Source organism: Colletotrichum orchidophilum, assembly GCF_001831195.1.
Source record: "Colletotrichum orchidophilum strain IMI 309357 chromosome Unknown Scaffold_44.1, whole genome shotgun sequence".
Classification (NCBI taxonomy): domain Eukaryota; kingdom Fungi; phylum Ascomycota; class Sordariomycetes; order Glomerellales; family Glomerellaceae; genus Colletotrichum; species Colletotrichum orchidophilum.
Window position 1 is genome coordinate 261,805 of NW_019173000.1, and position 26,290 is coordinate 288,094.

Below are 26,290 nucleotides of genomic sequence, written 5' to 3' on the forward strand. Positions count from 1 at the left end.
AGGAATAAACGAGATGAGAGGAAATACGCCAATGCAAACATCGTCTGATGAGGTTCTCTTTTGCAGGCATCGGGGTCATAAGATGTGTTTCATCTCGGGCTCGAGAACGTTCGTAATGGACGAACATACCCCGGAAAAGAGGATGGATCGACCCGCGCTTCCCCAGAAGCCAAGGGCTAGCGTACTCGCCTACGCGTTCATTCGCCTAATGTCTTGACCGCAAAACTTGCCATGCTAGGCTTGGTGCAGGCCTTCCCCTGAGCTTGTCCAAGAAACTAGTCTTTTTACAGACTAGGATGCTGCCCGGGGAGCTCTGTTGATTTCACCTTGTCTCGAAGTTTCTGTAAGGAACTCACATTTTTGTCAGGAGGAAATATGTAAAATGCAATCTCATTACGCCATTCCTTGGCTCAACTGTTTGTCGTGGAGACTTTGAAGAGTAGCTTGCAGAGGGAGGCACTTCCGCTTCCAGCATCAGGTTCACGTCGTCACCGCGACATCAAGATTCTATCCTACACCCGAGACCGACTCAGAGCTGAGTAAGACAGCAATTGATAGCGAATCCAGCGGTCATAAGATACCGGAAATCACAAGACTTTGTTGCTTCCAAGCATGGCAGTGGCTCGTTTTGATGGCCAAACCCCTCTGAGATGGCATTAGCTAGATAGCGTTGACCAAAGTTCCTTCGATTCCTTATTCCTATTGAAAAAAAAAACTACAAACGTATTGTAAGAGTATATTACGACAAATATAACTGTCAGATCTTTCATCGGATGAAATCTTGTCGCGGCTCTACTACATGTAATTAGTTGTCTGACAAATAGTGATACGACCTCAACGACGATCGCCTTCACTGATATCTCTTGAAGCTGACGACTGATCCGGATAAGAGTGGCCGGGAAACCGATTGCCAATTTACCACCGACGTCAGAGCCGGCTGTTGGCCCCGTGCTTGTTGCAAAACCAACACTAACGGACCGGTCAGTATCTCCCTCCGCCAAGGCCAAGAGCGCATCATTGTAACCAGGGCAGCCGGTCTATCATGCCCATCTCCCGTATCCGTGTGCATTGGCTGGGTGGCCTTGTTGAGAGCCGAGTCTACTCTAGTGGGACTCTGAAAAGATCGGCCCCGGGATCGAGTAATATCACCAGAGGCGAGCACATTGGGGGTTGTGGGGGTTGTCGGCAATCCCAATCGGGATTAACATGTCGTTGAACCTCGCCGTCTATTTCCTGCTTCAGAGCTTGAGACAGATCTAACCGGACAAACAAGAGCTTGATACGAGGAAGCATCTTGGTTTTCGGGCATCTTAGATGATTTGGGGCTATCCTTTGTGGTCGGGGATCTATTCTCAACGCTGAACAAGTCCGCTGCAAGGATGTTGTTTGTTCCCGATCAATCGCTCTCTGATCTCCCAAACATATAAATACAGCCCCCCTCTGCGACTCCATTTTCAACGAGCAATACTGACGACATTCATTTGCGAAGTTTGTCGACTCTTACACTTGCGGACTGAGTGGCAGCAGCACATCGGCTCAAGTGTAGCAAGATCGCGTCGAGACCCTGGCGAGATCATTGGGACAGGAATTGGGATGGAGTGTCAATAAGGAGATTAAGTTTGACAAGGCAATTGGCATATTTTCTCTAAACACTGTACGTCCAGTGATGCTCAGGGTTATTGCTTCTTCAAAAATGTGTTCTGACCTTGTTGACTGTGGATGGACCTAATGGGCTTGTCTTGGGCCGTCCTTGGCCTGATAGGCGTCTCTTCCCCTGTAAACGGCCAAACGCAGTGTATAACACAGAAGAGCTTACACATCAGCTTATGACATCAAAGTGCAAAGCATTTTGCACCGTCCATTCTCTTATACCCGTTGAATCGAAAGCTGCAAAAGCTGCCGAAATTTCAGAAAGCTGCAGTCTCCTACCTCAGTCTCTGATCTACAGCCTTATCATCACATGTAACACCTCAGCTTATCGGGCCGACACGGTGATTGTGCTACCAAAGTTTAATTACACAGGTAGATATCTGCGCACAATAGAGACGTTCAAGATCAGCAACCTCTATCTAGTTCCACCGCGCGTTAACGCAATCATCAACAATTTCGGAACAATGAAGAAATATGACATATCATTTATAAGGCGTGTAATGGTTGGCGCGGCAGCGTTGAGGTTAGAGGCAACCAACGCTCTGCTGTCCTCGTATCCACTGTGGAAGATTACTCTCGGGCATGGGATGACAGAAACCTGCGTTGTTGTTACTTCCGATGCGCCCAGGGACATTGTCATTGCTAGCTCTGGCTTGATCCTGCCGGGTTTTGAGGTTATGCTGGTCGATACTGGCGGCAAGCGTGTCGAGGCTTACAATGAGCTAGGCGAGGTGTAGGTGAGGTCGCCCAGCGTCGTGCTCGGTTATCCCAATGACGACCCCGCAAATCGCGAAACTTTCGTCAACACAGAAGACGGTCGCTTCAACAAAACTGGCGACGTGGGAGAAATGCGGAAGGCTCTTAGCGTTAGGGAACATCTATGAATCGCACACCGAATCAAAGAGCTCATCAAAGCCAGGGTATAGACTCCTAACGTTAAATTTTCACAGTGACTGACTTGAGTCATTTAAGGGACATCAAATTGCCCCAGCGGAGTTTGAGGCGTACCTATTTGGCCGGTAGACTGCGTCGTCCCTGCTGTCCCAGAAGACCGTGCTGGCGAAGTCCCGATTGTTTCCATAGTCAGGTCGAGGTCATGTTCCGTAATTGAAAATCAAGACTACGTGCAGGCCAGGAAAGCGCCTCCCAAATGAATCAAGGGAGACATCGTCATTGTGGCAATTTCCAAGTCTCCTTCGGGCTTCGGGCAATAATACCTAGACGACTGCTGATATACCACGAGAAGCAGCGTCGCGCAGGCAAGTTGTGAATGAATCAAGATGCTTACACTGGAAAGAAGAAGATGTCGAAGAGATCAGGTTTATTGTTCAGATTCCTTATTGCCAAGGTTCCGACTTCAATCAATGAACACTCTGGAGATATCGAGGAGGTTTGAACTTGGGCTGACTCAACTCAGTTCGTACTAGCGGGCTTGTGCTTCGGCAAGCTTCGGCTGTACTCATATGAGTAAGCCGGGAGGTGCAGTGACGGTCTGTGTGTAAAAACAACGTTGAGACTAGAATAACCCTGCCAAAAAGTCAAAATACCATAGCCAATTCCGTGTTTCAACATTCTGGTTGTAAAACAAACTAGCAATCAACAGAATTGATAGTCAAATCATCCTCACAAGCTCATGGCCATGTCGGTCCCCGAGACTATGTTCGCTTGGAGAAAGCACAGAGGCGATCCGAATCCTGTGCGTGACAAACTCGCTTGAGAAAATGCAGCTGCTGATTCAAAATATGATTAGGTCTGGGAAGAAGTAGCAGTTCCTGTGCCACCTCCGACTGGTGTGTTGTGCAAGATGCTTGCATCCGGCGGTAAGCGAAAAGGACTAACTGGCTGTTGGATGCATATTTGCTTACTCGACGACAATCACAATAGTTTGCCGAAGTGATCATTCGCTCCTCACCATCGAGAAGCAACCTGAGTGGTTCCAGCAGAAATTCATTCTTGTAAGAGCGTTGAGGCTACCTTGTTTCCGATTCTGTGTCAGGCTAAGTTTATCCTAGGGTCACGAAGGCTGCGGACAGATCGTCAAGGTTGGAGATCAGGTTCTTGACACAACATTCAAGGTGGTAAGTACTTTATGGAAGTCGAGTTTGTTCTTTATGTACCTGATATATTAAGCTGAGCTTGATGTCAATATTAGGGCGATATTGTGGCTCTGAATGCCGTCCCAGGATGTGGAGCTATCCAGTGCGACGAGTGTTCACGAGGATTGCCTCAGCTATGTGAAGTTGGGCATCACTCTGGTATCGGTCAAGATGGATTCTATGCACCATATGCAGCCATCGATGTACGTGGACTTGCCCATGTTCCTCAGGGAGTCTCGCCCGCTGAGGCTGCGGTTGCCACCGACGCCGTGACCACAGCCTATCACGCCGTTCATAGACGAGGTGAGGTCAAACCAACGGAGACTGTCTTTCTCTTCGGCCTCGGAGGCCTAGGTTTTAATGCTCTCCAAATTGTCCTCAACATTGGTGCAAGAGTCATTGTCTCTGATATTAGGGAAAGTCTTCTCGATCAAGCAGCCGCGATTGGGGTTGCCCGGGCAGACTTGGTTCCACCGGGGAAAAAGGTTCAAGATTTTGTCATTGAGCAAGGCTTGGCGGGAAAGATTGACACTGTTCTCGATTTTGTCGGCACGCATCAGACCTTTGAGGATGCACAACAGATAGGTGAGACCAACAATAACTCATTATTTTTTATCTGCATATCGAGAATATCTATCTTACCCAAAATTTTAGTCCGTCGAGGTGGGAAGCTATTGTGCGTTGGAAGTCTCGATACTGAGAACACTATACACATGAAGATTGGGACTAGGAAGCGACTTAGCTACATCTTCTCTTATGGAGGTCAGGTGAACGATCTGATGGATGTTCTGCAACTCATCTCTGAAGGGAAAATAAGGCCTAGGGTTGAGACGGCGAAACTAAGTGATTTCCCGGATGTCTTGGAACGTTTAGAAAGAGGAGAGATTAAGGCTAGAGTTGCTCTTATGCACGACTAATCTGATGTTACGAAGGACCTAAGACTCGGAAGTCGATTGAGACTGCAGTATGAGTGCACATCATCCGATGCTCTAATAATTCCCTGTGACTTTGGCAATTGCACTAACGCTAATTCAAATCGCTTCTTACTAGCCATTCACGCTGGCAGCCTTGGTCATTCCTATTCCGACAGCTGCAGTGGTGCCAGCGTCGACTGGAAGAATCACACCAGTCATCCATCTTGCATGATTACTGGCCAAAAAGACAACCGCGCAAGCAGCATCCCAGCCGTTCCCTTCCGTCCCAAGAAGGCTTCTTGCCTTTCTTGCAGCTCTCGCTTCCTCACTCATTCCGCCAGCGTACATCATAGGCGTATACAACATCTATGCACGTAACACACCATATGGTTAGCTCATCGTTTCTGTCGAGAGCGCTAGGTATGGGGGTTAAGCCTTACTCCTGGACAAACACAATTCACACGAATTCCGTCTTTTGCATGATGGGCAGCCATCGCTCGGGTCATATTGACAATCGCGCCTTTACTTGTCGGATATAATAGATGCGGAGTGCCCCCCTTTAACCCAGCGACACTGCCCATGTTGACAATTGCACCTTTGCTTTCTCCCTCATTCTTTAGCATGGCGGGGATAGCATACTTAGCCATAAGAACCATGCTAGAAACATTGACATCGAAGTCCTTTGCCCATTGTTCCATATCGACGTCGACGGCAGTGCCTGCGGCTCCCGCAATTCCCACGTTATTGATCAAAACATCGACCCGGCCAAATGTTTGTAATGCCATCTGAACAACATTTTCGCAGTCACTCGAAGAGGTCACATCCCCTTGCAACGCAAGAGTTTCGCCTCTCCCGGGCTTCGCGGCTACCATGTCGCAGGTTTTGCGCGCCCATGACCAATCTCTGTCGACACACACAATGTTGCAGCCGTCATCGGCCAAGAGAATGGAAATAGCACGCCCGTTTCCAATGCCATCACCTGCACACCCAGCTCCAGTGACTATGGCCACCTTGCCCTTGAAGGATCGGGATGGGGGTTCGCTTGGAATTTCTGACATGGGAATGATTGATGTCAGGCCGTGCGACAAAGAATCGGCTGGTTGTTGGATTGGGCAAGTATGTGAAGACGAGGAATTACGATTCTATCACATCTACTTGATGGGTCGGATAGCTCAGCTCGGTGTAATTTCTCGATGAAACTTTTCATGTAGCACACTGTATAAGCCGCTCCGGTAATACGGCTAACTTATTTAGGGAAACCCGAGCAGCGACAATCGAGCGGGGTCAGGCCAAGGTAAGTCAGGATAAAAAAATGATGTCACCCCGCTCACACGGCCAGCTTATGTTAAAAGGAAGGTAAGTAACATGCTCACAGCAAAAGTAGCGGGCCGGAACGGCACCGGCGCGATTAGGTTAGGGCCAGCGCCGTTCGGCTGTTCGGGCAGCCCACTATAGGTAGAAAAAAAAAGCCCCTAAGGCCTTTCTCTTAACCTTAAATCTTCTAATGAAGTAAATATAGTTTACGGGGGTGTCTTTTAAAAGTTTTGGCTGAAGCTGTTTAAATCATCTTAGAACCTCCTCTCCCGGAGTGTCTCCCCTATCGAGTATAGAGGTAGAAGGTCGAGGAGAGGATTAAAGGGACGGGGGAGAGGAAGTGAGGTAAGGGAATAAGGAAAGGGTCGACAAAAGAGATGGAAAGGGTCGACAGGGGTAGCACTTAGAGGGAACCCCTTCTCACTAAGTGCCACCCGTGTCGAGGGTAGAGCAAGGAAGAGGGGAGAAACAAGGTGTTGAACGGAGGGAAAGAATCGAGGGGGGAGGAATCGAGACGGCCGGCACTTAGAGAGAAGTGGGCATGAGGCACAACCTCTACATCCTGACGAAGGAGCTCCAGAGGATGCCGAACCTGATCGGCACCTTAGATGGATGCTAAACCGGTTGCTTGGTTTTCTCAATGTGATAATATATATACTTTAGATTATATCGGCTTGCCCGGAAGTAGGCCTGATGTTACATAATCTAAACCCTTTTTTTCCCTTTTTCAGAATTAGCTTCTCTTTGACGCTGACTATCTATAAATGAGTTGATGTGGGTGGACCGTGCAGTGGTCGCGATTCATGTCATTGCTATTATAGCATACCGTTCGCCGTCGCACATTAATGCTTTAGATGGATACTTTTTAGGCGGGCTATATTATTGATGTGGTGATAGTTTGTCAGTGGTGAGGGTGGTGGTGGGTGATGCTTGTCGGTTTGTGAATGGGGCTCTCCTATTGGTCAAAAAGGTGGGAGAGTGGTGGCTTTGACCACGCCCCACCGGTACCTGACAGGTGGGTTAAACTTTGGCCTGATAACCGGGCCGTACCTACACTAGTGAAGCTCTGGTGTTGGACCACGTTTCGGAGGGCTTCGGCGTGATCCGACCGGCAGTAAAAAGAGGCTTTCGTGCTGTCACAGAGCTTTGGGCAGCTACTGAGATAAGCTTAAGGGGAAGGTTTAAGGTAAGTTGAAGATATATTAAACCCCGAGTCAACGCCTCTCACTTACTCAGTGAAATATACCCTGTTTGGGAATCTGCGTCCCGATTTTGAATATTTTATTACAACGAGCTGGGGCGTGATAGCTTGTGAGTAGCATATATAAGATGCTAAAAGATCGTCTATTACTATCGATTGTTAGCCTGCTATACCACCTTTTATATCTTATCTGACCTCCCTCGCAACATAAGTTAATCCTAAGTACATCTGTCTTTAACAAAACCCATATCAAGATGCATTTCCCGTCCGTCCTGGCAACCCTCTGGACCGTGACACTCGCCCCGGCGCTGGTCCTCGCCGCCAACGCCGATAGCAACTGCCCAGCAGCATAGTCGGGCCCGTGCAACTTTGGCAATGGGCCCCGCTGTCTCGGCGTCCAACGAACATACTACTGCGTCCTTAGCTGCCCGAACGGGAGCACCTGTCCGTTAAACTGTAAGAAGGCGGGTAAAGGCGGAGGATGGTGCGCCGCGGATAATAGGCCTAGCTTTAGCGGGTTGTGCGTTTGTGAGAATGGCTATAATATAGCGTATTTTATCCTTAATAAGCTTATATTAGGGTAGGGGATAGTAATAATAGGAGGAGATGTTGATGTAAAAATATTATTAATATTATTAAAAGAGCGTAATAACGCTCGCGGGGATGCTTATGTTTTATTCGGTTTATTTATAACGTAGAGATGTTATTATTGTAGGAGACTGGTTAGAGGCTATTCCGGGTTATATTATAACGATTGGGTACGCCTCAGAGAGAACTTTCAAGCTATTAGGATACTATATTTATATATACTCAATGTATTAATATCAATCTATATACCAATTATAACCTGATTAGCGCAGCCCATCCCTAAAAAACCTGGGTTAAAATTATGCTAATGACGAGTGTGCCGGCTTAGTTGAAGAAAAGCAAGTAGCACTGGTATATGTCTAGGGCCGTTTTCGTCCTCGGCCTCTTTAGTGGGGGAAGAGTCCGTTTGACAGCTTTTATGAAGATGGTTTTATCTATAGCCTTCTAATTTCTCTTTCTTTTTTGTTGTAGTTGCGTAATTGTTAGGTCTAGCGATGTTGCGATGGGAAGGTGGTCTGAGTCATGGTTTGCGTTGTCATCTACTCCGTATTTGATGAGCCTGTCCACTAGCCTGACCGTGAAAAGGCAGAGGTCTATCGTTGAGCGGCCATCCCCTTCCATGTACATTATAGTGCCCACGGACAACTGGTTGACGAGGTTAACGTCGTCTATGAGTTCTATTAATTCTCTCGCTTCGGCATCTCGTGTCCGGATCTCGCTTCCTCCCTATAGCTTATGGTGAAGTTTGAAATCTCCTACCACTATTTGTTCGATGTGGTGATTGGCTTCTAGCGTTTTCCGTAGTTGCTGTAAAGATCTCATTATGCGGTTGTCGTGGTTTTGCGGGTTGTGTATGTTGTGGATGGCGATTTCAGTGTTCCGATCTGCGTCTAATCCCAGAGTGAGGGTGCAGAGATCTTTGCTGTGTTCTTTGAATTGCCACTGCCGGCTGATCGCCCGGAACTTGTCCCGCAACGCCGCCGTGCCGAACGGTGCCTCCTGGTACAACCGCCCGTATATCATCCCCGCCACGTGCGTGCCGTGTCCCGCCTGTAGATCCACCGGGCTGTCCTCCACCCCTACATCCTCGTCGTTGTCGTCGTCTTCGGGCCACCCGAATGCCCCATTCAAATAACGGTTAGCGCTGGCAACGGCCATGTGCCGCCACCCACTGATGTTAATCTTGCTGCCCACCAACCGCTCGCTGTGCTGCTGCATGATCCGCCTCGACTTGTCCGACGTCCACATCCGTCCATCCGTCCATGGCGCCCTGCTTGACGCGGCTTGCTCGTTGTTGCTGCTGTTGCTGTTGTTGCTGCTGTTGTTGATGCTACCAGCACGGGCGTCCTCGCCCTCATTGTTGTTGTCACATCCTTCGTCGCCCGCCCCTCTGGCTCCCTACCCCTTGATAACAACATCATCCGCCTATAAAGATGCGCTCTTCCGGCCTGTCTGATGGATGATGCCCTGCACTTGCTGCCAAAACGGCAACACCAACCATAAATACCACACTAATAACTCGCCAACCTCGAGCGGCAAACACTGGTGTATCACCTTGGTGGTCCCCGTCTGACGGTCATTCTTGTGATACGACGTGACGAAACATATCATGTCGTCATGTGTGAACACGTTCCTCACCCCGCCGTTGGCCGTGTTGCTATGTCTGATGCCCGCCAACTCGGATGCCTGCGCCGGCTGCCCTGCCACCATGTGCATTAACATCCATAACCGCTCCCGGAACGACTCAAACGCCTGTTCGTATGCCCGCACCCTCTTCTCGCGGTACGGGTGGTGGCTGTTGCCGTTGTTGGGCATTGTTGCCGCCTCCCGGGACCGGTCCAACCACGCCCGCCGTCGTGCCTTAGACCCCGCGTCATCTGCCGTGCGATCCACCCCTTACCCTTGCCTGCCCACCCCTCATTGCGGTCGTCGTGCAAAAACGAATACCTCGGCCGGTCCTGGCTGTGGTTACCTTGTCACGCACCAAATGGAACACGCTGGTGGCCTCCTCGTATGCTGCTTCGGCACCTTTGGTTATCGTCAACTCCGCCACCTCGTCGTGCCGCTCTAACCATGCATGATACACAACAAACATCTTGGTCACCTTGATCACGGCCGAATAATTCGTCGCGTACTCCGTCGCCTGGTACCACCCGCCATCCTCGCGGATGCCCAACACCGCCAACGCACCAATCATCGCGCGCTCCCTCTGGCTCTGCTTTTACAGGTCCTCGATAAACGCAATAATAGCGTCCAAACACATTCTTCCTACCTCCCCTGCCTGACCAGCCTGCCTGCCGCCGACGTCCGCCTCGACGCGGCTGATAAATGCATCCCACAACGACCCCTGCCGTATGGTGAACCGGTACGGCGGCCGCTCGTGCTCCGGCCACTCGTCCATGCGGAACTATATGCTCACCATCTTGCGCCAAACCTCCTTATACCGCTGCCATGTGTCGTCCTCCATGCGGTTGTCGAACGGTCATACCGGCTTCTGGCCGACCTCCCTCCGCTCCGCCTCTCACAATGCGTCTTGCCCGACCTTGTGCGGTGCTGCCGTGGCGCTTGTACTGTTGAACACAGCCCACACGGCCCAAACGGCCCGCAACGTCTCCTTGCCGTCCTCGATCGGTCGCGTGGCGTCCTGTAACTGTGTCTTGTTCAACCCTTCCAAATCCCTCGTCCACCCGACGCGGTATAACCACCCGTTCGGCTCTAACTTTTCGTCGAACGTGCTGACCTCCTGGCGCGCGCCGGCCTCGAACCTCGCCTCCTGCTCGTCGTGTAATGCGACGAACCACGCTGGGTCGTCCGTCCCCCGCTGCGCCGACTCGCTGCTTTCAACGGCAACCCCAAACCCCGCCCGACCTCGAACCACCGGCTCCCGGCGCGCTATAGGAAAAATCGCTTGCACGGCACCCCCGTCGTCCACGGCATATCCCTGGCTACCTTGGCCCTCTTACGCACATTGCCCCCCTTCTGCCAATTATTCTCCCATCCGTGCTCTGCCCGGCAATGCTCCTGCAAGTTCCGGGCGCGGCGGCACATATAACGGCACAAATAGCAACGCAACCCATCGACTTGGGGTGGTGCGATGTGGGCGATGGGCTCGACCGTGGCGTCTGGGTATTGGAACGACTCCAGCTCGGTTTGGCTGCGGACGATGCTGGGAATATCGCCGACCAATCTGGCCACTTTGCCCCTGGCCTCGGCGGTGATCGACCCATGGTGATTCCGCAAATGCGCCGTCACTTCGTTGGCCACCACCGCATACTGACAAGACGTGCATATCAAGATGGAATGCTGCGCGTTGTGGACGAATGGCTCCATGTTCGGCTGTACGTATTGGTTACTTCCTTCTATCTAACCTCCTTAACTGATTCCTCTTGTCCTCTCTATATAATCTTACATTTCTGCCCCTAAATTTCTTATCCTTTCTCCTTGTTCTACTTTCCTCCCTGCCTGCGTTCCATCGCGTGGTTGGGCTCTCTGGCCGATGACCCTGTTACGTGATTGGCTGGTTAATGTGGGGATTGGAACGACATCACAAAAACACCTGTAAACTTCTTCGTCCATTTTGGACGCACATCACGATGCTGTGGCTTCAATTGAATTTTATTCTTTTCTATTTTACTGCTGGAAATCTCCACGGCTTTATACCTGCTTTAAACAACGGCTTTGACCCAAAACCATCGAAAACGCGATGATAGAGGTTCTTTTTTACTAACGAAATCGCTAGATTCTGTCCGAATAGGGAATATTCGTAGTGCTTTACAAAGTGTAAATTGCAGCTTTTTTGTCCGGAGGGGTGATTTGTGTACTACTATATAATAACCTTTCTTACCAGAAAGGCATTTGTGGAAATCCATTTTGTCCCAGATGTTCACTGCTTACAACCAGTCCCCTTCCAAGAACAAGTGGTCACCCTCTTTATAACGCTGCAGACCAGCACATGTCCATGGTCGGTACGTGAATCCAGATGGCGTGTTTGTGTTCTTGAAAGGCTGCTCGTTACGGATACTCTCAAGGCACTTTTCAAATTGCTCGATCACGTATGCCTCAGGATCATGATTCGCGATCCATGCTCCTGGCCCAGTGTTGAGTAAAATATCCGGGTTTCTGCGCACTTCATCCCAGTCTGTATCATGGTGGGCTTGGCGGTGAATAGCTCCCATAAGCTGTGCACAAGACGTCCTTTCGAATCTATAATAACTCGTCAGCAAAACGGACCTAACAATCCTGGAGTCCTACCGATCTCCAAGCGTGGAGAGGGTCGAGAAGGTCGCCGATGCGGACTTACCGGAGCGTGTTGTAAACGATTAGACTCTCTTTGACGGAAGCACCAGAATCGACACCCAGCCTCAGGGCAGAAGCCAGTGTGGTCGCATCCTCCATTGCTTGCGTAGCTCCATTGGCGGAAGTTGGCAGGAAAGGATGGGCACTATCCCCAGCCTGGACAACACGGCCCTTGTGTGAGACCCATGTTGGTTCGGGATCACGGAACAGAAGAAGCCAGTCGTTGACAGTCCCATTAGGAGTGTTTCTAATCAGGGACATCAGATCCTGAGACCAGTCCGGATGCTCTTCCAACAATTGTTCGGCGACAGTTGCGCTGTCGAGCGTTGCGCTCCATGACTCCGTAGAGGTATTCGCGTTCTCCTGATTCCATTGAAGTATTCGTCTTCGGTCAGGCACAAACATCCAATAGGCTCAGCGTGCAGCAACTTCAACTTACCGGATGATGAACAGACCAGCAGATCATGTTCCCCTCAGAAACCACGAGTGCGTGCATGCCAGGACCGTTGAACCATTTCATGTAAGGGTTCCCGTCGCGCACAGCGAACTGCTTTTTCAGGCCCGGATCCAAATTGAAGATGTAATCCGCAGGTACGGACGTGCGATAAACAGCAGAACCGCTGCTAGTCGTATTAGGCTTCTTGCCAGTGGTGAGCTGCCACGACGTAGAGTGAACCCCTTCACAGGCGGCCACTATGTCTGCTGTAATCCGCTCCCCAGTTGACAGCTCAACCCCTCCGCAGTTATCGTCTTCGAAGTAGTTGACCACCTTCTGGTTGTACTTCACTGGAATGTTCTGTCGTATTATAGCCTCTTCGAGCATCGAAATCAAGTGGCGCCTCAGGAGAGGTCGTCCGGTCGTCGGTTTGAGTGGAGATGGCCCGATGACGGCCTCGCCAGTATGGCGATTATAATACACCTCGGGTTCGTATGATTGCTCCGCGTACCGCTTTTTGAGCCGAGGCCAGTGGTCAAAGACCCGAGTAGCACTGTGTCCGATGACTACAAAGTCCCCTATGGCCAAGCAACGTTAAAACAAATATTGCTTTCGTTTTCCACATCATATATGATAAGAACATTTCGGGGGAAACCTTACCTGCGGAATCAATTTCGGGCCTTCGTTCTAAAATGGTGGGGGAAAACCCGAGGCGTTTGCTTTCGAGAGCGAGCAGCATTCCAGCTACGCCAGCGCCAACGATGAGAAGGCTAAGGTTGGTCGCTTTGCGCTGGTCGATAGGCTCTTGGTTGTCCATTGTTGTATTTGCAGCTAGTTAGCGTCTGGCTGATGTCAGATGGCGTTATTTACTGATCAAGTTGTTATGGCCAGAGGCTGGCAACAGACTTAATATAGTGTTTTCGTTTTTCTGCGACTGAACACTTTGGGGTTTCTTCACTATGCGTGTGGCAGATGTGAAGTAAATCAAACCAGATGAAAGCTGTCAGATGATGTCATGTAACTCGAAGGAAGCTTGCAAAAAAAATCTTTGCCCCTTTATGAAACCAAGCAGTGGAACCATTGCGTACATAATCCATCTCAGCCCGGTTTGATCCCCACTACCCATCGGCCATAGGGAAATGTACTGGACTTCTCCGGCCCCGGAATTGCTCGGCGTTTATCGGCTCGCAACATCTAAACACGGCACGATTACGACGCATGAGTGCTTGGCAAAGCTTCAGACACCATTCCATCGGAGAATCTTTTTGTTCCATTTGCCTCGGTGTATTCATGATGCAATGGACTGCACGAGATGATCTGAGTCAGTGATATTCTGTTTTTTGGTATTTGTACAGCATGTTGAAATTATTTTGAATCTACTCTCTACAGCCGCGACCTTTACAAGCAGTTAAGGTTTGTTCGTTCCCCACTACGATTTCGCATACAGGCCTTGACCTATCTCTAAGTTCTTGTGACAGGCAACCTCGCACCATATCTTTCAAATGACTCTTACATTGCAACCTAGGCTGCGGTCGCCTCCTCCACCAAACGGTGCAGATGCAGCATGGAACATGGTCAATCAATTGCTCGTGCTGAATCATGAAAAACACCACGTCTATTTCCACAGCGTCCGCGAGGTCTTGATGCATGTCAGTCTTGTTTCCAAATAGTACCGCAGATGTCCTGGCTCTACCACAGTTTCTAATCGAATACACAGAACCACCTTGCTCACCACGCGTTGACTTTGTTTTCTTTGGGAGCCAACGCCGAAAATATTCGAAGCCATTTCGAGAACCACGCGACGTACCAAAAAGACAAGGGCACCGCTGACGTGTTTTTGGTGTACACAATTTCGGACTTCACAACCTTCAAGCGCCATCTTGGCGATCCTAATCAGTATCATAACTTCCTCGAGTTCTTCAGACTCCAATTCAAGAACCATGGGTACAAGCCCGCCGTGAATAAACTCGTGTTCTCGGGAGACGACTGGTCCACAGAGATATTCTCAAGACTCGTTACGGGTATGTCTTCATCCTATAACATCCCACCGTCCTCTGACACTGCTAACGAATTAGAAAGGCTTCATTCATCCTCTCATCCAGGCGGGCTTTGGTCTCGAGTTCGATCTCCCTTTCCTTGTCTGTGAAGGGTTAGCGATGGGTTGTACGCAGAATGATCCCGACGTGGCTCTAGCCTTGTTGGAAGTTGAGGAGTGCGCCTCACGCCGGCCGGACCACCTCAGTCTGGTCGATATTTTGGATCTTTGCGCAGCGAACAAGAAGCTTATTGACTGTCTTGGCAACGATCCTTTTCACCTCATGGATTATCAGGGAATTTTGAGTGATAGCACTAGAGAGCAGGTGCTTGACTACGCCAGTCGCTACCTCGTGCTTGAGCATGAGGTTGAAATGAGGTCGGCGGAATTGTGCAACGCAACTGGTATGTCGACTTGTTTCGCATGTTGGCTAATGGCTAATTGGGAATTTCGTGCAGCATACATACTGGCCGGGGCGCAACGAAGGGGTAAAGAGCCGAGGGCAGACTTCTTCCTCTTGCACCCGACAAACTGCTCCGTCATTATGGACTCTATCGTCAAGAAAGACTGGATCGGTCGCCCAGGGAAAGCTCGTCTTCTCTCCTGGTTCGGACGCTACACCATTATGCTGTACATAGGTATGGGTTGTCCGCAGCTCGACTTGACTCACATTCGCAATTACACGCCGCGAAAAGGCCCCGGCGGGTGGATTGATGCCATTGAGCGCAGCCTGAATTACCGAGATGATGGGCATGGCTGCAAAATCATACGGGCTCTGATTCATGCCCAGAATGTCAGCTGCGGATTTGATGATCGGCCTGATTTCCGGATGAAGAAAGACGACTTTGCGAAAGCTGCAACAGCGTTGGTGGAGAGCTGGCTTCCCAACGATCAAGTCCAACGAGCGGGACATAATACAACAGAGGCATGGATCAGATTCGCGGGATTCGACCAGGCGTGGGACGCTGTTCCTGACTTATTACCGGTTCAGGAACAAAACTAATGGGACAAGCCTAATTTCCCAAAATTGATTCGTTGTTTTCTCAAAAGCTATCTAGTAGTTTGCCCATTTTAAATCAGTGCTTAATTTTTTTTACGAGGTTTTTCAACATCTGTGGCCGAAATAATTTGAAACTTTTCTCAATGCATGAGGAACGTTTCCTTCGCTGCATTTCCAGTGATCGATTTCAACTGAAGCGAAGCAATTCGGAGGCGGCCTGCTGGAGTCGCGCCCGACCATCCGTCCGCGCATCTCGAATACCCCGAACCGAACGGATCAAGTTCGGACTTCGCGCACTGCGTCGTTTCAAGTGGCGAAGATGGAAATCGTTCCGTAGCTGAAGGTATGCGACCGATTGTCGGTAACAACCATTAGCCCGTTCCGCGCCTTCTCATTGGGTGAAGGTGTAAGTCCGGGGCAATTAAATCCCCCGAAGCCTATGGCTATTCAAGGTCCCAGCACGATCCCCCGCAGTGCCACTGAGTCTTGCAGGTGACGTTCTTGCAAACTGAAGGCTTGCCTGGCTAGTAGATCTTCACGTTAAATAAATTTTCACCGAGTCCCCAGCCGCACATTGCTATCTCCGCGGCGAGTAATTCAACCATTTTCCGTCCAGGTGACTAGGCAAGGAAGCATCGGTCTTTCCGGTCTTGTCAACAATATTATATGAGTGAACGCTCTTTCATAGATATATTCTCAGTATCTCAGGTTTCCACAGCGGTTCTGTGAGACCATCAGTTTTGTAAGGCGCAAAGATAACGACCACGCAATGTCGCAGACCCTTCACGCCAACGCACCCTCCTGGGATGTTTTCAATGTCACTGGTCTCGTTGCTGTGATCACCGGTGGTGGGTCTGGTAAGACGGATCTCCCGACGAACAACCTACCGTGGTGCGTGCTAAATACTGTTTCTAGGTTTGGGTCTTATGTTTGCCAAAGCTCTTGAAGCAAACGGGGCCGCCAAGGTGTACATAATTGGTCGCAATTGGCAGAAGCTGGAGGCAGCATCGAAACAAGCAGTATGTCTATCTTGATGCCAGCACATCCCTCCTATTTCTCATGTTTCCTACAGAAATATGGGAACATCATTCCGTTGCCCGGTGATGTCACCTCGAAGGAGTCTCTCAAGGAATCTGTTGACTACATCACTGCGAGAGAAGGGTACATCAATCTGCTTGTTCTCTGTGCGGGTCGCTCTGGCCCTGGCATGGGCGATGATAAATCAGGTTTGACGACTTTGGAAGATAACCAAAGATACCTCTTGTCCCTAGACATGGACGACTGGACAAATACGTACCACGTCAATGTGACTGCGTCCTTTTACACGGCTATCTCATTTTTGCTCTTGCTCGACGCGGGGAACAAACAACGCAATTTCCCTGTTCAAAGCCAAGTCATCAGCATGTCTAGCGTTGGAGGCTACTGCAGAGGCCTGTTTGGATCATTCGCTTATGCCATCTCCAAAACTGGCGTCCGACAAATCACGCAGAGCTTGGCTACTCATTTTGCACCCTGGCAGATTAGGTTCAACGCCCTGGCACTCGGTGGTAAGCTGACTGGGAGAGTTTCCGATGATTGCTCAATATTCTAACCAACTGACAGGTTTCCGTTCCGAGCTAACGGAGCAAATGGCATTGTTCAAGTTGACGGATCCAAAGGCGGAGGATGATGGCTCGGTTCCAGCGTCTCGCGCGACAGTACTCCGGGCTGGCCGTGAGGTGGAAGCAGCTGGCGCAATGCTCTACCTAGCCTCACTGGCTGGTGGGTACACTAACGGAACGGTAATTTTGGCTGATGGTGGCAGCGCCTCCGTGGTTCCCAGCACATATGGTTGACCGCATGATCAAGGCCAGCTTGTAAACGAGGAATTGTTCAAGCATTTGTCTGGAATATGGGATGGGTTTTGTATCATGATTTGTAATAGTAAAAAGTTGATTAAAGAAATTTTAAGACGTCTTTTATTTTATTTTAGAAGGTGAACATTTATTTTCCTTCTTTAATAAATGAGTGAAGCCGTGGCGACAGCCAGTAAGTATTTCTCAACAGCTCAACAGAATGCTCTGTTTCTTATCGAAGGCTTTTACGGAATCAAATCAGTACCAATTGATGTTACAGGAGTACTTTGTGGTCAGATTTACAAACTCGTGTTATTGCAAAACCAATAGATACGCTGAAACTGGTTTGGCGATGGTTGTGGTTGTAATTAGTCTAAAAATTCCAAGCGCAGTATTAGATTCGGTAAAACTCCGTGTTACCCACTTGACGAAACTCATGACTAATGTGCTCGTGCTCGGTCTGATACCCCAGCACTTTCGGGATTGTATCGGCGGGTCTTTTTGCGCCGAAGATCGATGAGAAGGCCAGTTCTTCCGTCAAAGCACCGCCGCATCTCTTTCTGCCGGCAATCCACCCTTTCCTTAGGACCCTAAAGCCAGTGCAATCGTCTAGGTCCCTTCCCGGCTACTTGACAACATTGCCGACTAAAAAGTCATCTATTTCCGCGGGCCTGATTCGAGCAAACAAAGAAGACCACAAGACACCAAGACACCAAGACACCTAAGCACCCAAGACACCTTAGACAACATGTCGTACTCAGCCGCCTGCTGCTCGATCCCCCCTGTCATCTCGAAAGGTTACAGAGAAAAGGGAACTTATGAAAATGTTGCAGGAATGAAAACATGTGAGAACACTGGAAACCCTCCACAATGCAGGGGAAACAATCTGACATTTCCATGCGCAACAGACGTGACGGGCCCTCCTTCGGCCAAGAACGCCATTCTCGTCGTGTTCGACATTTTCGGATTCTTCCCCCAGACACTCCAAGGAGCCGACATCCTCGCCCTCAGCGACAGGAACAATTCCTACCGTGTCTTTGTCCCTGACTTCTTTGAGGGAAAGGCCGCAGATGTTTCGTGGTACCCGCCAACGACTGAGAAGCATCGTGATGCTTTGGGCAACTTCTTCAGCGGCACTGGAAATCCCTCCAAAGCTGTTGAAAGAATTCCCGCAATCGTTGAGAGCATCAAGAAATCTAACGCGTCAATTGAGAATGTCTTTGCTCTTGGGATGTGCTGGGGTGGCAAGGTACCTAAGTTCGTAGCGTCGTTGATCTGGTGGATTTGCTAAAATTCCTTTCTTCCTAGGTCGTTACGCTTCGTAGTGGCGAGGACTCTCTATTCAAAGCAGTCGCTCAAGCTCACCCTGCCATGTTGGATCCCGAGGATGCTAAGAACGTGAGAGTGCCAATGTGTATTCTCGCTTCAAAGGACGAAGATGCCGCAGCAGTAGCTGGTTTCCACTCCAATCTGCAGGTCCCCAACCATGTCCAAACTTTTGACGACCAAATCCATGGCTGGATGGCCGCACGAGGAGACCTCGAGGATACAAACGTCAACGAAAAGTATCGCCAAGGCTATCAGACTATACTACAATTCTTTGGCCGTCAACTGTAAGGCTTTTTTTTCCTTTTGTTTTTCCTTTTGTTTTTCATTCCCCTCTGGGAAGCGCGTGGAATTAGAACCTGGCTCAACCTGCCAACTTTCAGTAGAAGCCCAGCAAACATCGCTGAGCCCACATATCTGGTGGCTTTGTGGTCCTTGAAGTCCCCTCAGGCAGCTTCCAAGTTGGTGCATTTCGTCAAGACCATTCCGGGACGGGCCGAGAAAGCCGGTCAGCGCTACATCGATGAGGCTTTTGCGGGAGCCACCAAACCACCGTTTCCGGGACGCCCACACCGAGCTCAAGGTAGGTTTTCTATTGTTGGCAATAGATGCTTCCATATACAACTGTTCTGGTCCAGCTTTCGGGACTTTTCAACTACTGCCGTAAAACATCTGACACAAGTTTCCAGGATATAACGTTACCATGTTCTTAAAATTCAGGTCCGCCAGCGACGTGCTTTACTGGAGCTCACAAGATCCTGTTCATCTTGAACTTGTCGCCCTTGCCAAGGATGACATTCATAAAGATCCTATTCTTACAGTGTCTACGGGGAATGATACTGAAATTAATCCTCCAGATGTTGTTGGTGACTCGGAGTGGCACGGTTCATGGATCTCATAGACTAGAGTCGCAACTTTGAAATACAACATGCTTCTTGCTTCGTGTTCTTTTTTGTGTTCTCCTACACGGTGATTGAGTGCCAACATTTGGGGCATCGCGTGCTAAGCAAGGGACGGCGCTAAGGAACTAGAGGTGCGCTCGATCTGTCCTGCTTTTCAATTTTTCCACAGTTCCAAGTCAATGGCTTGATTTTGCTGGAACCAGTCGTCCATAAATGCGGGTTCGGTTTGCGGCAACCACAGGGGTGGACAGCTCAAGTCCATCAAGGATGTAGTCAAATCTCCGAGGGGGTGTGTCTCAGGGAGGATCCCAGGGGGGCCGACAGTCGACAAAGCCGCCTCAGTTGTCTGGCGTGCTGCAGACTGCTTTTGAGGGGAAGCGACCGTTTTCAGAAGTTGAAAGATTGCCTCGAGACTCATCTTTCTCCAAGACAGCGCTCGGAGCTCTTCCAGTGAACCTTGAGAACAGATTTGTCAATAGTGACGGCCTCAGGTATGTGAAGGGGCCTTACGTAATAGAGCGCCGACGATGTTCCAAGGTCGGGAAGGTCGGGAAGAAAGATCCAGGGAATTCATGATAAGGTCCGCGGAGTCCAAAACGACAAGCTTCTCTGCAGCAAGGCCAGGGTCCGAATTCATCAGCTCAAAGATGAGAAGGCAAGCGGCTAATCGTGTTATTGGAAACATTATTGGGTCTGCCTTTTCAAAGTGTGCTGGAGTCCAAACTTTGTACGCATCTGCGACTTTGAGAGCGTAGTCGATGCAGGTTTTCCATCTGCTTTGCAACGAGTTCTGGTCATCGGTCGTCGCCGTTGGCCCTTCCAGCCCAATGGCTAAGGGGGGAAAGCAAGCTATCGCTCCTAGTCTGTCCACATTAGCTTATATCCACTTGCAAATGGAAGGTTTTAGGCCATACATATTGATCATGTTCAACACCTCTAGACGCTTACGATGGTCCTCCACAGTCCTGTCGAGCGGATGGCGGGTGGTTGCAAAGAACCAAGCGGGTAGCGTCCTATGCAGGGAAGCCCATCTCTCTCGAATCTGAACCAGACGAGATTCCAGTTTGCAGCGAGGATTCTCAACACAAAGCCGCCGAACAGCGAGGACGTCTCTCGATAGAGCTACCGCATAGATCAGAATGGCTTGCACCTTGGCGCCATGAGATTCGTCATTTCCTCCTTGACCCCAAATCTCTTCAATGGTGTCTTCAAGGAATGATTCCGAGGGCTGAATGACGTCGTTCATGGCCGCATTGGTGATGATGGTACTTGGTAAGCATGTCACAATGCTCGTGTCTTCGATGCTTGAGGGCACCTGTGATATCAAGCTCGAGAACGTGTCCAAGGAGAAGATGCTCCACCACAAGCATCGACCCTCCTCCCTCTCTATGTCAGAAAGACATCCATGTGCTTTTGACGACCCATTCGGGTTATCCAACTGATGTAGACCGCACATGTAAGCAGCCCTAACAGCTCTCAAGCAATTCTCGGCCGCATTCCGCGATGGCAGGTGCGTGAAGTCATGGTATGCTAGAAGGAAAGTCGCCTTTACCTCTGCAATTGAAGCTTCGGAATTTTTTCCGGTCATTTTGATAAGTTCGCGGCCGGCTTTGGCGGCGAATTGCTGTGCTAAAAGCTCCTGACTCCCATCGGCAAGGACGAGTATCTCAGGCTCTTCAGAACACCGAGCCGAGAGAGAGAACATGGCTTCGAGGAGGAATCCAGGCACACATCCGGCGTTGTAGTCGGAGTAAAACTTTTCTTGGCAGAAAACGGGGACCGGCAGCGTCACCCGGGTAAAAAAGAGCGAGAGCCTGACAACAGCGCGATGAGACTATTGACAGGACCAGAATGTTGGCTCGGGGCTCAGGGGAGAACTCACAGGTGCAGTTCCATTTCTGAACTTAATGACAATTGATGTGCTGCTGTGATCAGATTTGGCAACGCAGAGGTCTGACTTGCGCTGGGCCCGACGACCGGAGCACTGTTCTTCACAGGGACTGTCCATCTAAGGGCGTCGATCAACCGTTGACATGGGATTCTCACCAGCTCCGGCTCGACTTCAGCTACAGGCGCCGTCTCGGGAGGCTCCAAGGAAGATCGTTCCTCTGTTCCATCTCGTTCTTCCCTCTGGGAGCGAGCATCAGGGCTTACTGACAAGGCTGCGTCGTTGGCCGCCCGTTGGGTTTGCAAAAGCCCTTCAATTCGATCTAAAAGGCGATCAGTCATATTGCTGGCATGGTCTTCAATGTGGTAGCCCGTTACCTAAGCGACGTTGAACATCAACAGTCTTTGCTTGCCTTGAACCCTGACGTGGACCAGGTTTCTTTCGGGTGACGTTGTAAGAGCAGGTCCAGCCATGGGTGACACATGCGTCGCAGCATGGTCTTCCCATATCACCTGCAAGCTGGGGGTTAATTGCGCGGTGGTTTACAACGGTAGGGTTGTGGCTGCATACACTTTGTTTTTCTCCTGCAATGTCCCGGGTTAGCTTTCATGGGAGGCAAAGTAACGGACAGGAGCGTACTTTTTACACGTGTCACAAGAGCCTAGCTTTGCGACAGTATTTCGACCTTGGAGTAGGTGGGATGCCACCAATCTGCCGTCCATAGTTTCCTGTACCTTAGATGTGAAAGATAAGAAGTAACTTAGGACTGTGGTTTTCATCATAACAGTGCTCCGATATCTCCGGCGAAAGAAAAGGGGGGGAACATCATGGGGTGGCGGCAAAAAACTCAGCTTACCCGAAAGCGAGATGTTTCGGTTCCAGGACATGGATCTCGCGGGTTGTCCTAGTAGCGGCCGATCCCTTACGCAAGGCGGGTTTCGGGCCGGCATTCAGGCCTCGGGTCCGAAGCCAACTTCCTTACTACCGTTACCAAAGCGCGAGTAATTAGCAGTATGTTCGGTCCCGACCTGAAGAGCGAGGTCCGTTTTTATAAAGACTCCATGAGTCATTCATCCTGAGCATCCTGAGCACAGAGCTACATAGTAGGGTTACTTAGGGTTAACCTTCTCCATGATTTTTAAAGGCCGACTGATACGGACTATTTAGATAGACTTCTGCTTCAATGCAACATTTACTGGGGAACGGCAGCTAGCGTTGCCTTAAGGGTGCCTTTTTGTTAAGAAAGGTACCCGCTCAGGGCGCCGCACCTGCTGTGTACCTATCCACTGGACGGGACACGCTAACGCGTACGTAAGCGGCCCCCCTTTCGGGGCCTGGACTAATCGGGGCCTGGACTAATTGTTTTAAAGACTCTTGCTTACCAATCAAATCGCTGGATTCCGTCCGAATAAGGTAACTTTGGGGGCTTTTCAGGGCAAACGATTCCTCGTAGATGCCCTTCAAAACCTTTCTTAACAAAAAGGCACTGAGATTTCTACTGCTAGCGATAATATAACTTATGCTGGTAATGGTTTGAATAATCGTGGAGCTAGTGACCTGCTAGTAATTTACGCCATCTTAGTTACTCTTTTAGCAGAGCTTTTCCAACTTACGCACTTGCGCTGCGGATCTCGCCTACATTCTCTTTGTAACTTTCCGCGAGAACTCCTCTTTCTCGGCTATGCTCACTTCAGCCGCCGGCCTGGGCTTCCTGTGCTTGTGTAATTAAGCCCAGCTGTCCTCTCTACTAAACCTCAGCGGCCTGCTGCCGAATAGGAGAACGTCTAGTTCCGTCTCAGGCGGCCATAACGCCCTGCTACTGAGATTGCTTAAGACGTCTAGTAGCCTCTTACTCATACCTATATACCACGGATGCATAACGGAAAGGTGATTTTAAATAGTTAGAAACATATTGTTAATTATCACGTTAAGCTAGATCCCCTTAGCTTACGGCTGCCGGGGGTCGTTCTTTATATTAATATACTCGCGGTTAAGCTAAATCTAAAGCTACTCTTGTAAACCGATATAGTCGATCTTAATAGTAATAGCCGTAACATAGGGAGCTATGGGAGACTGTTAAGGAACGGGATGCTGACTCGGCACGTGATCGGCGGCGGCAGGGAGAAAGTAGGGCTCCATGAGATCGCCTGGCCCGTAATACTGGCTGGCCGCGACCTGGATTGCGCTCTCACTATGCTGCTGGCGATGGATAGGCCATTTGTGTTCATGGTTGATGATTGCATGTGTGTGATCTGAAGTGAGGTGGGCTGCAGTTGGACAACCTGGGGAAACGGGACAGGAAGGGGTGTGTGTAACCTGATGGCAAAGGGACTCCAGAAGTGGGAGTTGTGGTCTGGAGGGGGAACGAAGATCGTTTTACATTAGGTAGGAATCAGCTAACTTACTGTGGCGGCCGTCGTATTGAACGTTAAGTAATTGTGCGGTGCAGTAAAAACACGACTTGGCGGTGGAGTTGTTCCATATATCACGGCTACCCTTACAGGGCGGGCGGTTGGACGATGAGTTGGAAAGACTTTCTCACAGGAAACATGTAAATGAACAACGCCACATGCTGACCCAATGCCAATAGACACTTAAGCCGACTACACAAGTCCTCGGTTGGATGGATGACCTGGTATGTGGGAACGCTTAGAGACCGCCAAGAAGCTTCACTGGCCACTGATCAAGGCAGAAAGCGGGTTCGAGGTGGAGATGCATCGTACACATTAGTATTGATGGACGGAAGTCCAAAGGGACACTGTGCCTAGTAAATAAACGGTGGTGACATCATGCAGGTTCCTCGAGACAGTAGCCTCGCATTGATTCAATTTGCGCTGGCAAAGCTCTTCGTTGTGATGCTGAATGTGGCTATGGGCGAAGGGTCAAGACACGGGTCTTTCTGGCTGCCGTTGGCCCCCACGGGGAAATTTGCGGCGTAAGGGCTGAATAGCTCAAAAGTGCTGCACGTGGATGCGTTGGTGTCGACGGCATTGATCAGTGGGATCTTCAACAGGCTGATGAGGACGATGGCCCATGCGGAGGTATTTGCATGCAAGCTGAACGAGCTTGAAGATGCTGCATCAGCATCAGCAGGTACTGTCACAGGGAAGGCTGGTGCAAGAGGTACTTCAAATGGGAGAGCGGGGGGGGGGGGGGGGGGGGGGCCCCCCCATAAAAAAAGGAGAAGAAAAAGGAAGGCCAAAGGGAAAACCAGAAAAAAGGGGTGGAGGGAAAAAAAAAGGAAGAGGGGAAAAAAAAAAATAGGGGGGATGGAGGAGTGAGGGAAAAAGAGTTAAAGGCGGGCGGGGGGGAAGACTGAGAGACTGAGAGGATAGCAGCATAACATGGTGGATGGGATATAAATAGGATAGTGGGATAAACAGAATAGATGCGTTGGATGCGATGTGGATGAAATGTGGACATGCGGATCGGACGACGGGATGATGGCAACGGCCAAGGTATAGCAGACGGCCTTGGAATTATACAAGGCAATTAACTAAGACATACCGTAGAGTATTTATAGATCTAGATCTGACGTCGAGGGAGAGCCGACTTCTAAGCAGCGCAATAAGCGACGCGGACCACAGCCGGGGCCGCCTTAGGCGCTGTGTTTATGGCCTTCGGGTCAGACATGCGGTAAGTCCCCACCCCTAGATCCGGAACAACCTAACGCGGATAAGCTAGCGGCCACGTTCGTCTTGCTGTGGATCTACCTACCCTAGATGCTGCTAAAGCCTGCTAATGGGAGGCATGCATAACCTTGACAAGACCCAGTTAGACTGATTTCTTAAACTAATTTAGTAAGTTACCCTAGCTTCGGATCCTTTGCTCGTATTGCTTTTCCATAAGCTAGTTAACTATGGCACGGTATATAGCTAACCTATTTTAATAAACACGACGAACTATAGTAAAGTTAACGTATATACATAGTAAGTCGCCTATCATAACAAGTCGCCCACTTTCCTTCCCTTTTATACCTTCTATCTTAATATCTATTTTTTTTATATATAATTATAAATTCTTTTTTAAATAAAAATCGTATTATTTTTATATTTTAAACTATTAAAAAAAACCTAAATTTATTTATGTAAAAAATAGCTTTTATTTATAATATTTTAAAAATAATATTTTATAACCGATATATTGACTTATTATTTTAATATAAAATTTATATAAATTTAAAAAAAATAACTTTTTTAAAAAAAACCGTAATTTTAAATAAATTATTAACTTAATTAATTTAAGATTTTTATTGTAATTTAATAATATATAAAATATAATTGATTACTTTTTTAATAGATACAACGCGATATATATTAAATTATAATAAATAAAGAATTTTATATAACGTTAATTATAATTAAAAACGCGTTTTTAATATAAAATCAACTATTAAAAAGTATTAATTAAATATTTTATAATTATTTAAACTTAATTTACTTTTATATAAAATACGATTACGAAATATAAAATATACGATTATAATATTTATAATTTTAATAAAACGGGCTTTTTAATAGGAACATTTTTATATATAAAAATTATTATAATTTTTAATTATTATCAAAAGCTTTATATAAAGTAGTTTAGTAATTAAAAATAAGTTTTTATTATTTAAAATATATATATAAATAACTAAGCGTTACCTTTATATATTATTATAAAAAATTAATATTACCTTTTTTTATAATATATTAATAATTAATTCCCTCCCGAATAATATATTTACCTTAGCGAAAATAAATAAATTATAAATAAAATCGGTTAAAATTAATTAAAATATTTTAAAAAATATATAAAATCTTATAC

At 48.7% G+C, this 26,290-nt stretch overlaps 10 protein-coding genes across 10 annotated transcripts; 5 read left to right on the forward strand and 5 right to left on the reverse strand.

Moving 5' to 3' along the window:
• Window positions 1-2,114: 2,114 nt before the first annotated feature.
• Window positions 2,115-2,387, forward strand: CORC01_06110 (uncharacterized protein; the record flags this gene model as incomplete). Its single annotated transcript, XM_022617752.1, has 1 exon — window positions 2,115-2,387. One exon carries the CDS (start codon window positions 2,115-2,117, stop codon window positions 2,385-2,387), a length of 273 nt encoding a protein of 90 aa, XP_022475808.1.
• An 896-nt stretch (window positions 2,388-3,283) lies between these two features.
• On the forward strand, window positions 3,284-4,663 carry CORC01_06111 (uncharacterized protein; the record flags this gene model as incomplete). Its single annotated transcript, XM_022617753.1, has 6 exons — window positions 3,284-3,346; window positions 3,401-3,470; window positions 3,535-3,605; window positions 3,663-3,728; window positions 3,803-4,331; window positions 4,401-4,663. 6 exons carry the CDS (start codon window positions 3,284-3,286, stop codon window positions 4,661-4,663), a joined length of 1,062 nt encoding a protein of 353 aa, XP_022475809.1.
• A 129-nt stretch (window positions 4,664-4,792) lies between these two features.
• On the reverse strand, window positions 4,793-5,718 carry CORC01_06112 (2-(S)-hydroxypropyl-CoM dehydrogenase; the record flags this gene model as incomplete). Its single annotated transcript, XM_022617754.1, has 2 exons — window positions 4,793-5,026; window positions 5,314-5,718. 2 exons carry the CDS (start codon window positions 5,716-5,718, stop codon window positions 4,793-4,795), a joined length of 639 nt encoding a protein of 212 aa, XP_022475810.1.
• Window positions 5,719-8,489: 2,771 nt separating this feature from the next.
• On the reverse strand, window positions 8,490-10,164 carry CORC01_06113 (zinc knuckle; the record flags this gene model as incomplete). Its single annotated transcript, XM_022617755.1, has 4 exons — window positions 8,490-8,967; window positions 9,283-9,623; window positions 9,748-9,978; window positions 10,036-10,164. 4 exons carry the CDS (start codon window positions 10,162-10,164, stop codon window positions 8,490-8,492), a joined length of 1,179 nt encoding a protein of 392 aa, XP_022475811.1.
• Window positions 10,165-10,284: 120 nt separating this feature from the next.
• CORC01_06114 (uncharacterized protein) lies at window positions 10,285-11,093 on the reverse strand (the record flags this gene model as incomplete). The annotated part of the gene is made up of 2 exons (XM_022617756.1): window positions 10,285-10,655; window positions 10,727-11,093. The coding sequence occupies 2 exons, from the start codon at window positions 11,091-11,093 to the stop codon at window positions 10,285-10,287; spliced, it is 738 nt and encodes a 245-aa protein (XP_022475812.1).
• A 560-nt stretch (window positions 11,094-11,653) lies between these two features.
• CORC01_06115 (uncharacterized protein) lies at window positions 11,654-13,312 on the reverse strand (the record flags this gene model as incomplete). Its single annotated transcript, XM_022617757.1, has 4 exons — window positions 11,654-11,966; window positions 12,064-12,422; window positions 12,499-13,073; window positions 13,156-13,312. 4 exons carry the CDS (start codon window positions 13,310-13,312, stop codon window positions 11,654-11,656), a joined length of 1,404 nt encoding a protein of 467 aa, XP_022475813.1.
• Window positions 13,313-13,997: 685 nt separating this feature from the next.
• CORC01_06116 (HypA protein) lies at window positions 13,998-15,533 on the forward strand (the record flags this gene model as incomplete). The annotated part of the gene is made up of 4 exons (XM_022617758.1): window positions 13,998-14,144; window positions 14,213-14,516; window positions 14,575-14,934; window positions 14,989-15,533. 4 exons carry the CDS (start codon window positions 13,998-14,000, stop codon window positions 15,531-15,533), a joined length of 1,356 nt encoding a protein of 451 aa, XP_022475814.1.
• A 766-nt stretch (window positions 15,534-16,299) lies between these two features.
• CORC01_06117 (short chain dehydrogenase) lies at window positions 16,300-17,365 on the forward strand (the record flags this gene model as incomplete). Its single annotated transcript, XM_022617759.1, has 4 exons — window positions 16,300-16,387; window positions 16,446-16,549; window positions 16,603-17,077; window positions 17,133-17,365. The coding sequence occupies 4 exons, from the start codon at window positions 16,300-16,302 to the stop codon at window positions 17,363-17,365; spliced, it is 900 nt and encodes a 299-aa protein (XP_022475815.1).
• A 748-nt stretch (window positions 17,366-18,113) lies between these two features.
• CORC01_06118 (carboxymethylenebutenolidase) lies at window positions 18,114-18,982 on the forward strand (the record flags this gene model as incomplete). The annotated part of the gene is made up of 3 exons (XM_022617760.1): window positions 18,114-18,210; window positions 18,274-18,614; window positions 18,674-18,982. 3 exons carry the CDS (start codon window positions 18,114-18,116, stop codon window positions 18,980-18,982), a joined length of 747 nt encoding a protein of 248 aa, XP_022475816.1.
• A 949-nt stretch (window positions 18,983-19,931) lies between these two features.
• On the reverse strand, window positions 19,932-21,822 carry CORC01_06119 (uncharacterized protein; the record flags this gene model as incomplete). Its single annotated transcript, XM_022617761.1, has 4 exons — window positions 19,932-19,954; window positions 20,104-20,424; window positions 20,542-21,427; window positions 21,640-21,822. 4 exons carry the CDS (start codon window positions 21,820-21,822, stop codon window positions 19,932-19,934), a joined length of 1,413 nt encoding a protein of 470 aa, XP_022475817.1.
• Window positions 21,823-26,290: the final 4,468 nt, after the last annotated feature.